This window comes from Falco rusticolus, chromosome 5, assembly GCF_015220075.1.
Source record: "Falco rusticolus isolate bFalRus1 chromosome 5, bFalRus1.pri, whole genome shotgun sequence".
Lineage (NCBI taxonomy): Eukaryota > Metazoa > Chordata > Aves > Falconiformes > Falconidae > Falco > Falco rusticolus.
In genome coordinates, this window is record NC_051191.1 from 42,712,401 (window position 1) to 42,729,621 (window position 17,221).

General features: G+C 35.7%; 1 protein-coding gene across 40 annotated transcripts in view; it reads right to left on the reverse strand.

The window, feature by feature from the left end:
• The window catches only part of NRCAM (neuronal cell adhesion molecule), a 166,122-nt gene that overhangs the window by 20,183 nt on the left and 128,718 nt on the right, over positions 1-17,221 (reverse strand). For 12 of the 40 annotated variants that reach the window (XM_037389658.1, XM_037389661.1, XM_037389662.1 and 9 more), the window contains 8 exons: positions 16,825-16,940; positions 13,277-13,481; positions 12,953-13,075; positions 11,723-11,899; positions 10,534-10,569; positions 2,511-2,576; positions 1,883-2,008; positions 669-821 (listed from right to left, as the gene is read on the reverse strand). In XM_037389658.1, the coding sequence (XP_037245555.1) occupies positions 669-821; positions 1,883-2,008; positions 2,511-2,576; positions 10,534-10,569; positions 11,723-11,899; positions 12,953-13,075; positions 13,277-13,481; positions 16,825-16,940 (1,002 nt within the window). Of the gene's footprint in view, positions 1-668; positions 822-1,882; positions 2,009-2,510; positions 2,577-10,533; positions 10,570-11,713; positions 11,900-12,952; positions 13,076-13,276; positions 13,482-16,824; positions 16,941-17,221 lie in introns of all 40 variants that reach the window. The other 28 variants (XM_037389679.1, XM_037389677.1, XM_037389683.1 and 25 more) reach the window with 6 other exon arrangements.

The following is a 17,221-nucleotide window of genomic DNA, read 5'->3' on the forward strand; positions in this document are numbered from 1 at the left end:
CATTCAGCATAACATCAAAAAATTTCCAATAAAGCCCTTTCTCTAAGTTGAATGAACAAGCACTACTGATTTGCTCATGAAGAAATATGACTGAAATAGCCTTACAGATCCACAGGATCTAGTTGTAGCATCAACATCTATACAAAACCAGTATACGACAGGAAAAGAAACATTTACAAGTAGGAATCTTTAAAGACTGGTACAAATAGATTACATGAGATATGAAATTGAATCTGCAGTTTGATTATGCAAACATTTTAGCTCAGATTTTTTTGTATTAAAACTGGTCATATACAGATTGCTAGCTTTAAAAGTATACACTTGGCTCTATTAAAGTACACATATTTAAATAAAGCCATCTAATTATATTCATTAGAACTAAATGAAATAGGTAACCTTCAGTGCACAGCGCACAGATGGAGTATGAGCAGTGAGTATCTTGCCCCTAACATAAACATCAGACGAGCAGAGTGAATTGAAAGGATGAAAACATTTCTAATCTATGTAATAAATGTGCTGGCATTATTTATGAGTTTATATAATAATTCAGCATTACTTTATAAAAAGAACATGCAAATATGCTAGCTACATCTCTTAGCCAGAAGCAGTTCCAACGTTTTAGCACTTGGTCTACCACAATTCTGACTATGATACAGTGTGTGCCTCACCTGGACCTGTCTCAAACACATCCTCTGAACTCCTAAAACCAGACAGGCCCTCAGCACCAACCCGGACTTTATATGCTGTTCCTGGTGTTAAACCCTTTAACACAAAGAAGCTTCGAGAACCATTTACAATTTCTTTTTTCCAATCTTCTTTGCCTACAAAAATTTTAGGAAAACAACACATTGGAATTTCAATTTTCTCTGTATTACTGAAAGTTGCTAGACAGGATACTATCAAAGTTACTTGACTAAAATAACGGTTCTCTCTCAAAAAAATAAGATAATATAAAATTATGACTTCAAGTGATATATTGCATGCAAGATATTGAAGAAGACTTTGTACATGAATTATAAAATTATTTTAAACATTTGTTCCGTTGTACTAGAGAAATACTATTTTCATTTATTTTTGTAAAAGGTTTCCTGAACTTGCAATTATAAAATAGATTAAAATAGATTTGAATCATTTAATAAAATTACACTTCTGTAGTTTCAGTCAATATTTACTTTAGTTGAGAAGTTCTACTTCGAAATCTGAACCTATCTGTCTTAGGCCTTTTTCTAGTACAGTCTCAGCTGCTTCTTTGACCAATATCCAGAAAAATGCATTTATATTGCAATTTTTAGATTGGTCATCTTTAGTCATAACTTTAGAAGGATAGATTATTTAGACAGAAATATCCCGGTTTTATTAGATAACCATGTTTTAATTATTAGCAGTATTAGCGAGGATTAAAACCTGGGCTTATGCCAATAGAAGTACATAAGTTGGTTGATACCTTATTTTAAGGTTAAATTTAACAAAGAATATTGTTTTGTTTGGTTCTCTTATTTAAATCCGTTTTTTTCCTGAATTTGGCATAATTTAGGAAGACTGTTATATCCTATTTTAATGGAAGTTATCATATTTTTACACATGTAATGATTGCATGATACAAAATCATACAAACTACAGTTTTAGAAGTTCACATTCAAAAGAATTTATAAATTAATACAAAGGAACAAAGGCTGACATTCTATCTAAACATCAAATACCTGTTATGCATCAATGTTTATTAAAATGAAAACTCTTTGATCTTCCTAATCAAATTAAAAAGTAATTCTAGACATTTAAGAGCTAATATTAACACTGGGTCAATTTAAGACCATATTTACTATAAAAATCTTTGAAAATTTATCTGAACACTTTAGCAAAATTTAATGAAATGACTTCTTACTGCCTGCTACACCATATTCAACATAAAAGTTCGCATGATCTGGTCCCTCATACTCCCAACTGATATTGGCATAGGTCTCAGCAGCAGCTGTTGTAACATTTCTGATCCTTGGATAAAGTGGTTGCACTGAATACACAATAGAAAAACAAAGCAGAATACGAAAGTGTGACTTCATACATTAAAAAATATATTTTAAGAAGTTACTATGTTAATTTATACCATACACAAGGAAAGTATAGTACATTTGTCATTGTTTCCATCACTGACTAACATAGCGTATTTGGTAATTGAATCCAAGGCATACTACACTATGACATTATAAAGTAAAATTTATGTACTCTACCAAGCATGCCCTGTACCACAAAAACTGCCAAACACTTAAAAATACCCAATCGACAAAATTCTGGAAAACATTATTTCTATTCATCTAGAAGCAAAATGCAGACAGCTGGCAAGTGAGAACATTGTCAGGGTAACAGGGAATGGCAGCAGAGAGGGGAGGTATGAAGATGGGACACACCTCCCTTTACGCCACGTGCCATTGAATGGACTGCAAATGCCTCAACTGCAAGCCCTTACAGGATTTTGTCTCTAGTGCATTGATAATGATAAAAAAGGAAGACAATACCCTTATAGAATGTTGGACGGACAGTGTGCATGACTGGGGAGGTTGCAAAAAGGGTTTCTGAATATCCTTCACCATCAGAGATAGTAGGAAAGAAAAAATAAAGAGTAAAAATGCTTTGCATCAAAAAGTAACATTTAAACAGTACAGTAAAACCTTACCTGTTAAATGAGTAACACATGCACACTCTAAGTTCATGCAGGATTCAAGTAGTTTTACTTGTTAAAATATGAAACAGCTAAGTGATACACATGTATTTGAAAAAAAAACCACCCTGAAGTATGTGTGTACTGACACCTTTACTTTCACAGAATGTTTCTGAAATCAGCTTCATTAACATTACAGAATCATGGCACCTTTAGACATTGGAATGTTAGACATCAGATATTGGAAAGCCAGTATCAAAATACGCTGGCGTGAAGGACACAAACCACTGAAATGCAAGAAGCTGTTCATTTTAAGGTACTGTGTCTTATGCTGACATTCTCATTAGGCAGGAGTACTTTTCACAGACATGCATAATGCCCACATTATGAAAAGAAGCGCTTCTCTCTTCAGCATCCTATGATTTGCTACTTTGCTCATACCGGAATCCTTTGTTCTCCAATTATACTTGTTACAAAAGGACATCTATTTTTGTATTTTTGTTTGCCTAATATTAATGAAAATAAGATTTTAATAGTTCTAATACTCTAATAAGTGCAGATACAAAGAGGACGCTCCTCAAAGGCATGAAATTATTTTTTCATAAAATGCCTCACTTGGTGTGCCACTGACTTTTAAATCCTGCTAAAAATATCTTTTCTGTTAGAATAACATCAAAAATACTTCCCAAAGGACCATGAAAAATCAGAGGCAAAAACCTAGTCTCAGTAAAGGCAAGTGGCAGAATTCCAATGGCTCCACCTACACCAGAAAATAAAATGGGCAAAAGCCTGTTCTCAAGGGAAGAGGTGCTGCACAGATTTTATCTACATACTTAAATTATTTTCTCTCAAAACAAGATGGCTTTGTCCATATGGCTGACTGGAGGAAATTTCAAATTAGATTCAAAGAGAAAATGGCTTGCTTTGGCATAGTAAAATAACTAAATCTGTAGAGAAGCCCCTAGCAAAGACCAAATAATATGAGTACCATGACTAGAAAACTATAGGGTTTGAGTCTTTCTAAAAACATACCTAAATTATGCAAATTCCATCAATTCCAAAAATGTATTCTCGTGATTAAACATTTTCACAGTATCAGACTTTTTATGTGGTAGTACTCATTCAACTCTTCAATCTGTATAGAACTAATGACTCCCACGTTTGATATCTTTGCAGGTAAATTGTGCTTATATATTTTACACATAATTTCTTTCACCAATAAAAACTAATACAGAATATATTATTTGAATAATAAAGAATATATTTATTTCTTGGCTGAAAACACCTGAAAAAAATCAAATAGAAAGCACTAGATTGAAAAAAAAAGCCATCTAGGTTACAAAGTCAACAACAAACCCCCTAAAAATACCAAAACTAAAGCTGTCTATGGGAAATCTAGCATGTAACCATATACACTATGGTAATGCAAAGGGATTAGATTCTGCTTTTCTGTGCCACTTGAAGGCAGTGAGAGGAAAGAATAGCAGGTTCCAAATATAGAGAGGTGCAGAGTCTGAGACTGCAGAAAGGATATATAACTTCCTTCCTCATTTACACATAGGAACAGGTGCTTGTTACAATCAGTATCCAAGCATTTGTTCTGTGCCAAGAAAACAACTGCTTTGTATTCTAAATAGACTTTGTTTTGTTTCATGCAATTGTTTTTTCTCTAACCCGTATTTTCCTGTATTTTGCTCTTCCACAAAAGATGTCTAATTAGCAGCATAACTGTATGACTGGTATTTGTCACCGGTGTTAAAGACAGAAGAAACTATCAGCAATAACTTGTTTCAAACTCTTGCAAACAGATGCCACAGAGTTACACCAAACTTCTTCCTTCTCATGCCCAAGCACTGGGGATGAAAGAAACTGTCTCATCTTGTGTGAAAGAATCCAGATGACAGACAGCTGCTGTAACACTAAGCAAATCTGATAATCACCTTCCCTGTAAAGCCTCTGTCTTATCTTGTATTTTGTTGGGGTTTTTTGCATCTCCAGTTTCTAGTTTCTGCCCTGATTAAAGAGTTGCCTGCCTGAGTACACAGTAGATTAAAGAGTAAAAAGTAAATTTCCTTCTGTTCATACGATTGTACATAACAATTAATAATAATTAAGACCCCTTCATTTCCTTGGTGTCTTAAGTTTCTAAATGCTTTCAAGTGACTGATTCACGCTTACATTTATCAGATGTATTCTTATCTAATTGTTACCAATAGCTGTTTGTATACATTTATCCATGTGTAGTATTTGGTCAGATTTAAGTTCTGTATTTTTCCTGCTGAACACAGTGCACTGATTCAGTAGCATGTTTATTTTCATAATCATTATTTTTTTCATTCTTTCTCTTTTTCACTACTGCTAGATCTAATTTTCTAGTAGGCCTGGAAAGTTTCAGTGAAGTCTGTTAAATGTGCCATATTTCCAACACGAACGCACACATAAGAAGATGGCTCGTGGATCCTGAGGTGATGAAAGCCTGGAGTCTAAGTGGTTACAATATTTAAAGCTTGTCTCCAATCTACCAAGACTCTTGTCTTCTCAATCAGCACACCTCTAATTATAATTAACCTCTTAGTTCTTCAATATGTTTCCCAGCAGCATTCACAAACGCAAAATGTGTAACTGTCAGTTGGCAGAAACTCTCAGCGCGTGCAAGCGCCAGTTGGTGAAAAGGGGGGGCAGAAAGCTTTGTCTCAGCAGTGGAGCACTGTGCTCGCTTGATCCGTAACCATACGTGATGCTGTGCATCAGCGCTTGCAAAAGCATTGCTCTAAAACTGGTGGGAATGGATTGTTAACAAGTTACAGTTTTTACACATACTGACTCTTATTCAGCTACCTCGATTAAATTAATCTCTTTTATTCATGCTATGCACAATGCAAAATTTAGCTGGCACTTCTGAGTATGGTTTCATTCCTGTAGCGAGATATGGTATAAAAGCATTTGCCAATTCTTGAGAAAGAGAGCCAGGCTCAAAGTAAAATCTTCCTTTCTTTTCAAATCAATTCCAGTGTTTTTTCATGGAGTTCCTGGTAGAGTGGTATTTAATCTTCCAGCCTTTCAGGAACACAGTTCCTCCAAATAACACCGTTATACTTGGGCAGCAGATTCAATAGCATTTAATAAGACATGACATGAGATATGAACAGATTTTAACAACAGAATAGGCACCCTCTCTTAAGATTTCATTCAGCAGAACAATGAAAAAAAATCCCCAAAGTGGCTAAACTTTAGGAATTGTCATGGGAGTCACCTATCTCCAGGAAAAACGGCAGGTAAGTGACAAATGCACATTTGAAGATTGGTGTCAAATGGAAAAAAACCAACCCACAAAGCAATGTATTATAGACAGTTAGTTAAAACGCATATATAAAAAGAAAATAAATTCAAACGAAAACTCCCACACCCACGTACAAGAAAAGATGAAGGAAAAAGGTAATAGATTTTACCAAGAGCCTGTAAGACAAAGAAAAGGGTTTTGCTTTTGTTTGCTTTTTAACCTACAACTTTTACAGCATAAAATTCAAGCCTTAGTATAACTGTAGGAGTGAATTCCATTCCTGGCAGTGAGAGATGGGCATTAGTCACTTCTAAGATTATTTAGCCCATTGCAAGAGCATTCCTGTAGTGTAAGAAACACAGAAGACAAGAAATGCAAGTTTCACTGACAAGCATTTAGCATGGCATGGATTTTGCATGACATCTATGAAGCAAAAAGTATTTGCAGGAATTTTAGCATTTCAATCATCACTGTTCCCAGGAGATGTAGAAGAGGATGAAACAGTGGTCCTGCACAGCAGGCTGTACTCAAAGAGTCACACAGATATATTAGGGAGAAGTCTGCAAGGAGAGAGCGGTTGAAGGAGCAGTACAAAAATACTACAATCCACTTGAAAATAAAAAGCAGCTTGAACTTGTTAGCAAAAAATATGGAGACATCATGTGAAATGACTCAAAAAGGGAGGGAAAACAGATGGTGGGCAGGGAAAATGATTTAAAGAACAGCATTTTGTACAGAACAAAGAATACTGAAATGATCCTAACTTCTATGAAGAGACAGAGATACGAACTCGGCTGAGATAGATTTCTAGCCTACAGTGAAGAGCTACATACTGGAGATTAAGTCAGAAAAAAAAGAATAGTTTCAAACCCAGAGGCTAGACTACTTGTTTTTCTCCCTTGCAACAGAAGTATTTCTGTCAATAGTACTTGAGATATGAAGTTCACATCAAGAAGGCAGACCAGACTAAGTAACACACTGGCAGGGAGCGTTAGCTTCAATTAAAGGAAACTGTGGTCCCACAACCTTATTTTAATTGCAGTTGAGGACTGCCAGTTACTGGTGTCTGTGCGCATGCAGACTGCAAGACCTTGCTTTCAAATAAAAATCTTGACTAAATAAAAAAGAAATTGAAAAGTGAAACAAGAAGGCTTGTGGCACAAGACTGACACATCATGCTGTGACTCCTTACACTTCAGCTTACAACAAACACAGTAATGAGCCCCTGTGACTGTTTATTTTAACCAGCAACTTTTATTTCTACCACTGGCCAAATTTATATTCTCTTCCTTACTCGACAGACAGGTTATTTAAAACTTCTAATGAAAAGGGTAGAAGAGACTTGATTCCACTGATCACCTGAGTCACTTTCCAGCTGCTACTATAACTATTTTACATGTAACCAGGTTCTTATTCCCCAGTTTTTTTCACACCTCTGTCACCTCATGCTTGTCGTTAGATGTCAATACATAAATGGCAATATAAATGCGTACTGCTTACCCAATACTGTGTATAATATGTTATGTTTTACATATGCAGTTTTGAGACACATTTAGAATACAGGCTGCTAAGAAGAAAAAACAATTATTTTTTCTTTGCAATGCATAACTGCATGAAATTTAAGTCATTCATAACATCACAGTATTGGAAAGGAAAAAAGATCAGCTAAAAAATTATCAGCTATAACAGGATAGCTTGCCCATCTAATAAAAGTGTGCCTCATGATTTACTCATGCGGGCTTGAGAGAATGACACGGATCTCATCTGTTAAGTTTCCCTTAGAGAAGAAAAAAACCCCCTCAATTCTTGTAAATTGCCAAGATCAATTGCACTTCTGCTGTTTAATGAAATGGCACAGCCTAAAGAACTTTTTTTATTAGGACAGTGCCCATAATACAGAGAGACAATCCTTTCCTCCATATATTGTCCCTGATTTGAATAGAGCTTTTAAGTTCTCTTCAAGCTACGTTAAAAAAATGATTGTTTTATCTTTGACCTCATATTTCATGTTTTCATCTAAAATTGCTATTTAGCCTTATGGGAAAAATGCACAAAACTTGCTGCTCTCCTTACTGGTCTAAAATATACTGGATATCTTTACTTAATACCAGTACAGTCATTGCAATCAGCCAAACTCAGTTTTACTAAAAGTGTAGGTGCAGCAGTAAGCAGACTGTGGCTACTTTCATTGTTTTTAAAGTAGTAAAACACAATGAAGGGTCAACGCCTGTGTAAAAAGATAGCAAAAGACACACGCTGCCAGGAGACAGGGAATGTATTTCAGAACTACAATAAAAATACTGAGGCTCTCTAAGATCCTTGGATTTACCGTAGCAATATTTCCCTCTGCACATTAATATATATAGTCAAATATATCCCAAGTGACACAGCTCGCCCAGGTTTAAACAATTTGAGTTCCTCCAGGACCTTGTGTCTTATGTTTCTGACTTGCAGAGCTGCAGGTCTTCAGGGGCAGCTAGCCAGTAGAAAACACGAAGTACAGAAGTTTCAGTGCAATTTAGGTTGGATGAATCTGGGACCTATTGTCTTAACTTCCAAGGTGAATGTGCTCAAATTGAAAGAGAAAGGGTAATTTATTTTTTCTGGTAAGTTCTACCCTTCGAAACAAAAACCTGAGATGTTTTTGACAGATCACAAAAAGGTTGGGAATATCTAAATGCCACCTTCTCCTCAGTTTGGCTTTGGGTCCACATTAGTAAAAACTGTATACACATATAGGCCCTCCTGCACTTAATGGAGGAGTAAAAAGTCGCTGCTGGGTACAGCTTCTTCTTGAGTGGGCTGAGTATCTCTGTCTTCCAAATCCACCCACTCATGAGACCAAATAATTTTGCACTTGATCTTGATAATATGATCCTTCTTTTCCTTCCTCATAGTCCCTGATCAGTAGTGAAACAGTTAACACGTTAATCTAAGTAACCACTGAGAACATTCATCTCAGACCTGCGGCAACTCAGATGTCCTAACAGATGTCATGGCTTTAGTTCCGTCCTGTTTGCAGTTCCAAAGTTTTCGTTGCAATTGTAAGAGCTAGATGCTACAGGAATATGTGAAAACTTTGAAACCATAAACAACATGGAACCAAACAAAGACATCTGCTTGGTTTTCAGAGAATCTGAGATGACAGCTCTGAAATGTGAGCTGCTCCAGCTGATCTTACAAATAAGACGCTTTCTGCTAGCCACAGACTGTGATACAGCTATAATTAGACCTGAGCTTCACACAGAGAATCCATTTCTCCTTGCATGAGTTGTATTGATAGTTGACTGCAAATAATGAGAACTTAATTTACATTTCTGCTGTTAATGTCCAGGACTACAAGCCAGTTTGTTCCAATCAGTGCTGACTCCTCAGCTACAACTAGACTAAAAACTGGTAAGAAACACTTGTCGTTAAACTAAATTCACAACTCCATACACTTATCAGAAATGCATGTGATATTACAATACACATATATACATACATAAACATGTATAGTATATATGCACAAATGCATGCATACATATATATATGGTCCGATTATATCAGACTGAGTGAATTAAGCCATTTTTTACTGCTATTATCATTCAAAACACCTGATCATCACGTGGAAAGAAAATATATGTAAAACAATTTATGCTGTCTCGTCCAAGTTTGTAAAAAATGTTAGGTATTTCATGTACAGAGTTTGATTTGGGATGTTTATGGTCTGACAATCTGAAGCACACGTTCACTAGCGTTAATAAGTTCCCTGTGATAGAATGACACATAAGTATAGAGACACCTTTATGACTCATAGCTACCTAACAGTCCTCAGGACAATCTTTGCTTCTGACAGTGAAATTCAGTATCAAAATTAATAAAAACTGTGTGCAAAAATGTGAAGAACACCTTGTTTGACAGAAGAACTGCATCATAAAGAACTAAAAATTACTGAACTCAAGAATAAGGATGATATTAGGTTCCACTCAATGAAATATCCTCATGCACTCACTCACAAGATCTGTGAACCTAAGACAGCAGGAAGCCATTTGCCTGTATATTCCATCTGATAGGTGAACTGAGAAGTATACAGAGGGTATTGTCAGTCATCTGTCTCCTATGCACAGTTGGCTTGCAAATGAAACAAATGTGATCAAATGGGTAGCATTAATCAACAGTGAGAACAAGAACACACCTACTCTTTTAAAACAAAAAATGCACATGGCACAGGCAGTAAAAAAACCTCCTTTGCAAAAAAGCTGTTTCCTCTACTCTGGCTAATCAATGCTAGTGCACCTGGATCCTGAATACTTATGACAGTGACATACGTCTCTTAAACATTCAGAAATAATTAGACTTTGCTGAAGCTAAGCTAATGAATTCCCCTGGAACTCTGTGGCAAAATAAACAGATGAAAGGTATTAATAAGCATTCTGGGTTCCTTTTTAAAAAAAGCCAAAAACCCAACCAACAAAACCCACAAATGTTTTCTTCCAGCACTGATTAACACTTTGAATAGTAACGTGTAGTCCAAGATTTTCTGTCCTTACCACTGCAACTTCCCCATTTGCAACACTGCAAAATCCACACATTAACAAATCATGCAGTTTCATTTTACCTTTGCCTGCACCTACAGCAGGACGGAGAATACCAGCTTTAATGGAGGAAAACAAGAACAGGAACACTATATAATTAGATACAACACCAAAGGGAACATACATACACAATTTCATTACAAACCAGAAAAGCATGCAGACTAGATAAAATGTATTCATTCAAATAAATTAGAAAGAACCTGCTTATGCTGAACACTGACACACTATTACAAGACAAAAAGTAATATACGTGCATTTACAAAATTTTATTGCTCATGCTTGTTACGATTCACAATTTAAAATAAATGTAGTTCATATGCAAATTTAATATACTATTAGAGAAATTGCATTGCATATCAACTCAGCGACAGAAATTCCAATAAACTGTAATTTTACTAAGCATAAAAATAGGTGAAAAGATGGTATCAAAATAGGCTTTTAATATTAAGATGTGCAAAATCACAAAATACTTTCCCCCCAAGTTTCCCCTTTACTTTAAATTACTCCTATTTTATTAAACTTTCAAATTAAATAAATAAAATTTTCAACAAAAGAACTGCCAAAATCAGAAATCTAGAATGGCTATAAATGTAAAAATAATAGTGACAGGATTGAACAATATACTTAAAAGAGTTTTTAAATGTTACACAATGTCACCAGTTACTTGGGCCACAGATGACAAATTTATTTCTAGAGCTTTTTTGCCAGCTCTGTGAAAAAAACTTAGGACCTCACAGAAGCTGTTGCATACCTTAAAAGAGAAATAATTCCTTCCAGTCATAAAGCTGCATCCTTTCAGTATTGTTCTCTGTGACTAGACCACGTACACGAAGCAGAATAGGCGAAAGGAGAAAGACTACTTAAAATGTAAAGGTACATGAAAATTTGAAGCCCAAAAAAGCTGAACTCTTAGAACTTGTAAGTTTATATGAAAAGGAGGGGCTTTACACCTCTTTTGAGGCTTCCACTACAGTAGAAAACCTTTGCACATCTTTACTTAAAGAATAATTAGAATCTTTCATTGGTGTATAATACAGTTAAGAAAGCTCTAGAAAAAAATTTATGAGGAGCTGTTTCCTTATGTCACATGAAAAGAGGGGAGGGGGAGGAGATTTTCTTATCCTTAATGGAAGGAAGTAGTAGCAATACTTTTAATAAAACTTGTAATGTTTTTTAAACTCAGGAGTTTTTCTTTATACATACCCATCTTACCTTCATCCATAATTGTTACTGCTTCCTCAGTTATCTGACTTCCTGATCCAACTGAAGTTTGTGCATTAAAGTAGAACTTGTACCTTGTGCTGTAATTTAAATTTTTTAGTATCAAGCTGCTCTCATTGGCAGGAATTCTTATCTCTACCAAGGGACCCAATTCATGTGTGTTGTTAACTGTCGTGACAAGAAAAAAGAAAAAAAAAAAGAATTAGGAAAATTGCCTACATTGTCATCATGTTAGAATGGGTTTTTTTTGTTTGTATTTATTTGGTTTGTCTGCTGCATCATTCTATTTCAGGTTATATGAATGATAATCTACAATTTCAAAAGAAAGCCACCTTTGCGTAAAAGAATCTGCGTGAGGGGCTAAAATTCAACTGGGGGATAGGAAAATACTAACATGTTTTTTAAGTTCAAGTTCCATTCTTGTAAATATCTGAATCCAAGGCAACTGAGTCCACATCAAATGACGTGAAATGAGTCCACATCAAATGACGTGAACTCACATGCATTTGAAACACTGATCATTAAAAACTCTAAACTAGCTGCCTCATAACAAATTCAGAAGGCTTAGGGAAAAAAAATTACTATAGTGACTTGTATCTAATGTCAAGGAAGATGGAAGTTGGTAAGTGAAAGAAAACAAATTTCCTTAATCTGTTCCATGCACATGAAACTTAAATTTTGTGTGTGCACAAAGTCAGCAGTGTCATTGCTGACAAATTTCTGGGTAAGCAAGCAGTGGTATGGGGATCCTAAGGAAGTGATTTATAGCTCTGATATGAGCAAATGGCACATTTATGAATTTTTTATTTTACAATTAAAATACTGTGAAAAGTGAAGAAGCAGGAAACAATATAATTGGATGTATTTTGACCTGCTTCTAGTGATATTTTCTCTGCAGTTAGAATATAGGATTTGTAAGTGGTAGTATCTTGCTTCTAATTGACTGTCAATTAGATGTAGGACTTCACCTCCATTTTTCTGTAAAGCATGGTCCGAAGAAATAAAAGTAATGGAAAAATGCTAACCTTGTACTTGACCAAGTGAAGTGTTCTAAATAGTCATCCAAATTGTCAAAATACATTACTCTCTCAAACCTGACATCTACAATGCAGTCGTATCTTTTCTACATTATAAACCTAATGTGATTTTTTCTTAAGAAATGGATTCCTATTTGGTTAACATATTTTCTAAGTTAGAGTTATATATTCATAATTAACTTACTTGGCTGAAACTTCAGTATATATGATGTCAAAACACCATTTGGATGGGTAGGTGAACCCCACTCCAGAGTCAGAGAGTCCAATGTTGGGTTAGTAATCTTCAAAAAGGAGGGTGAGCTAGGAACTTTTAAGAAGAACATACAGTAAATACAAAGTAGATTAACTTAAACGACCTCATGAATTATTAATTCTTAAGAATATTATTGTATTGAGCCAGACTATTATTTTATGATATCCAAGATGCAAATTCAGCAATTACACCCTTAGTGCCCTATTTCTGAACATACAACATTTAAGTTTATTCTCTAGCTTTCTCATTTCATACCTCCTTCAGGGGTCTTAAATACTTTGTCTGGGCTTGCTGGTCCTTCTCCTTTACCATTAACAACTCTAACATTCAACTTGTAAGAACTATAGGGCTCCAGCCCTGGCAACATTCCAAAAGTCTTGTTCCCCCTGAAAGTCAAGATCTTTTTTTCTACGTGCCGCCTACTCCTTCTGGATAGACTCTGTACTTTCCAGTAGTAAACCTAAAGACAAAAGAAAATCTACAGTGAGTGTTTAGGTGTTCTGATTTTACAAACTCCAGGCTTTTCCATGAGTATCCATTACTTATAGGTAGGAATAATTGTAATTTTAATAAGCTCAGGTAAGACACAGCATAGAGCTTTCCAGCTCCAGAAACAGACCTTGTCCAGAAACAGTCATGTCTACACAACTGGGTGAAGACTATCACCTCCCAGTTCTCCTAATGCTCAAAGCAAGTTTAACACAAGTCTTGGTTTGGAACTGCATTAGTATGTGATGGTTCTCATGTTAGCAAGTCCATCTGAGAAGCAGGACTCATTCATACACCCATTCTTTCAGTAAGATGTCTACACATCTACCAAAGCAGACTTGCACTTTGCCACCTTGTTATGCCTCACACCTGACCATGCTATTCCCTGTGATGTGGAAGTCAAGTAGGTATTTTTAAATGGGGAAGAAACCAAAAGATTTGTCTGGACTGGAAAAAAACGCAGTTTCTGAAAGGACTCTGAGATTAAGTCATGGAATGGTCTCCAACTAGGGACAAGAAGACTATTCCTCCATTTATGTGACAATTAGATCAGATCACAAAGCTGATTCTGGTATCCATTTGCTGATTGCATTTCTAAGAAACTACAGATGAGCCTCAGAGGTAATTACCTTGACTGCACTCTCTTTACTGCACAGTCTGTCTACCATGATATCTGTAAAGATATTAACAGTTGACCCCACAAAGACGTATGTTACTCCTAGGCTTGTCACCTTCAATTACACCATTGTTCAGTTTTCACAGCACAATCTTCATTCATGTATGATCACACACTAAAACTGATCAAGCAATAGATAAAATTCTGGTTCCATTTAGGCCAACTACAAAACACCTTTTTAACCCAGGAAGCTGGGGTTTCACATACAAATTAAAAAAAGGGAACTCTCAAGACTTACAAAGCCCAGCTAGGTACCATATAAAGCAATGTTATGCTAACACCGGCTTTCTATTGCTAACAACATACCATTTCACTCTAATCACTGTTAAATATCACTGTGGTTTATATGGCTTGAGTTAATGTTTTTCAACACCACCAGCCGTCATCCTGTAGCTCTCATCCTAGCACCTAGTGTAGAAAGCCATTTACAAGCTAACAAAAGCTTGAAGTGTTGATACTATTAGTATTGAAACTTGTAAGGTATAGTTCATGATATTTTAAGAATTGGTAGCAGGTAACGTTTCACAAAGCATGTTATTATAGTTGGGTCATCACTTGTCACTAGTCAGGCTGAAATTAAGACAGCTTTAATAAGTTGGGCCTGATAAGCAGTGATTTGGAAGAGAAATATGACAATAAAAGAGACTGCATCACGTTTTTCACGTACTGTATTGACTGACCGTTGAATTTGTAAGATTAACAGGAAAAGTGGCAGCAGTAACAGTGAAAAGAATTCTTTTTAAAATTTCTTCTTAGGTTTGAAACACTTCATAGTACCACAGTGTATCGAGTATTAGATTAATAAAAAAGCAAAATATGAGTGATGTGCTGTAGACTGCTGCTGGCTAGACGTCTTCCTGCTTTGTTCATACATTTGTCTTCAGGATGTGACTCTTTACAGAAATACCCCTCTTATTAAGAAAGGTGTCCCTAATGCAACACAGCATACTGGGCTACTGTCTGAAATAATTTTATTAATCAGGAAAGCCTGAGTTTGCTAGTAGGATTTTCTATGTGTTTAAAAAGAGCTGGTCATGTGCTTTGTAAGCTATATTAATAGCTGAGATGCTTAAAGCATACTCTGCATCCAAGAAAATTTTTCAGCTTGTATTCAGAGAAAGCTTTATAATAACTATCCACCATGTCTTAGGGACTTGTCACGCCTCGTCTAGCTTTCGACCTATTTTAGTTGGATTTAGTTGTATCTGCAAAAATTATGTAAGAAACTTTTTTTGCATCTGCAACTTATTCAAGGATATACCATTGTCATATTTGTCCTAGCCATAATGTGTGGTCAGGTCTGCTGTCAAAACTGTGGTCTTGAGCTTGTTTTATTTATGATCATTGACTAACATTTTAGCTTCAGTTTTACTTAGCTTTGTGCAGTTGTGTGGTTCTCCTTCCCAGAGAAAAAAAATAATCATACTGTATACAGAGAAAGACTAAGACATTCAATAGAAGTAATCACGGCTTAACTAACTCCTCACACCAACTGGATAGGAAAGTCTGCAACCCATTAGTAAATACAGGACAGAAAATAACCCTCAGAGACTTTGAGCCTAAGGAAAAAGAAATCTCCATCTAAACTTGGGATGATAGCTCACTGTAACCATGCCTTTGAAGGGTGAGAATACCTGATGTATGGGCAGATGTTGGTGTCTGGATTTTTTTGTATTATTAATAATCTTTAAGAGAAATTTGGTGATTTGGATGGTAAATATTAGTGTTGCTGTAACTTGATTAATAATAAGTATTAACTTCACTATATTGTTACTCTTTAATCCTCATTTAAAGGATGTTTTCTTTTGGTTACCCCTTTGTGTGTGAAATACCAGGTTAATAAGAGACTGTCATCTACCAGACAAACATTTAACATGCTTCTGCAGTTTCCACTCCTAAGTTTCTTCTGATGGGTTTCTAGTGCAACATCTGAAGCAACTTTTGCCATCAGATTTTCCCTGTCCTCCAGGGACACCAGTTCCCCCAGTTTCTAACCCCGAAGTCCTTCTGTCTCCCATTCTCTATTAACTGCATTTTTGTCTCCAACACAGCCTTCTCAGTAATCAAAGCCAGCACACTGTATTACACTAAGCTTCCTTCAATTACATGTACACTCCAAATCTTCTGCCATTTCCTATCTCCTTAAATTGAACTGTTAAACTGAGCTTTTTCCTGGCCTCCAAAAAGACACAGCACCCAGCATAAGGCAGCAAGCGGCCAGTTACTCAGAATTAAAGATGTGATTATTCATACTACGGCAGAAGATGAGAAATCTTAGCATTAGACCTAGAAGAAACTCCTACAGAAACTACTTCTCCTTACCCTCTAAATATTATTTTAGAATAAGATCTGTAATATTATCATTTTTTAAATCTGTATGATGTGTGGAAACCTAATTGCAAACACATCCCGTTTTTCTTCAAGGACAATGTCACGAGGCTAGTGTGGCAAGGCTGGAACATTGCTGAACTTTAAATGAATGGTATCAATGCTGTTGCTCTTGTCAGCAAAACTTGTGAGCTCACTGAAAAGCAGGAGTCCTCTCATATGCCACTTACTTCAATCTCGATACAATATCATATAGAAAGAGTGATCTATTTTAATAAATGAGAAACAGAATGCTTTTGACTGTACTTACTTTGTACCCTTGAAGGTGTCCTCGGACAGTTTTTAGCGGAACTGGGTCCCAATGCACCTTTGCTAATGTGCTGTTAACAACATGAACCTGCACGTTGCCTGGTGCAACCATCGGCACTGTGTGGAAAGGATGCAACAAGTGCCTAGTTAGAATATGAAACCATACGAGCACACTTTCTCAGAATGAGTTTTTGCATTGCATTCAAGGATTAGGTTAAAATGTTCCTACACTAAAAAGCTGACCTGAGGATTAATACTACAGAGTATTATGAAGCCTTATTATCTTAAAATTACTTCATTTTAATTAAAAACATAACCACTATCCCCCATCTCCAATATTTTAGTATGGTAAATACCTACTTAGGTTACACATTTTGTTGCTTTTAATTAGTACAACT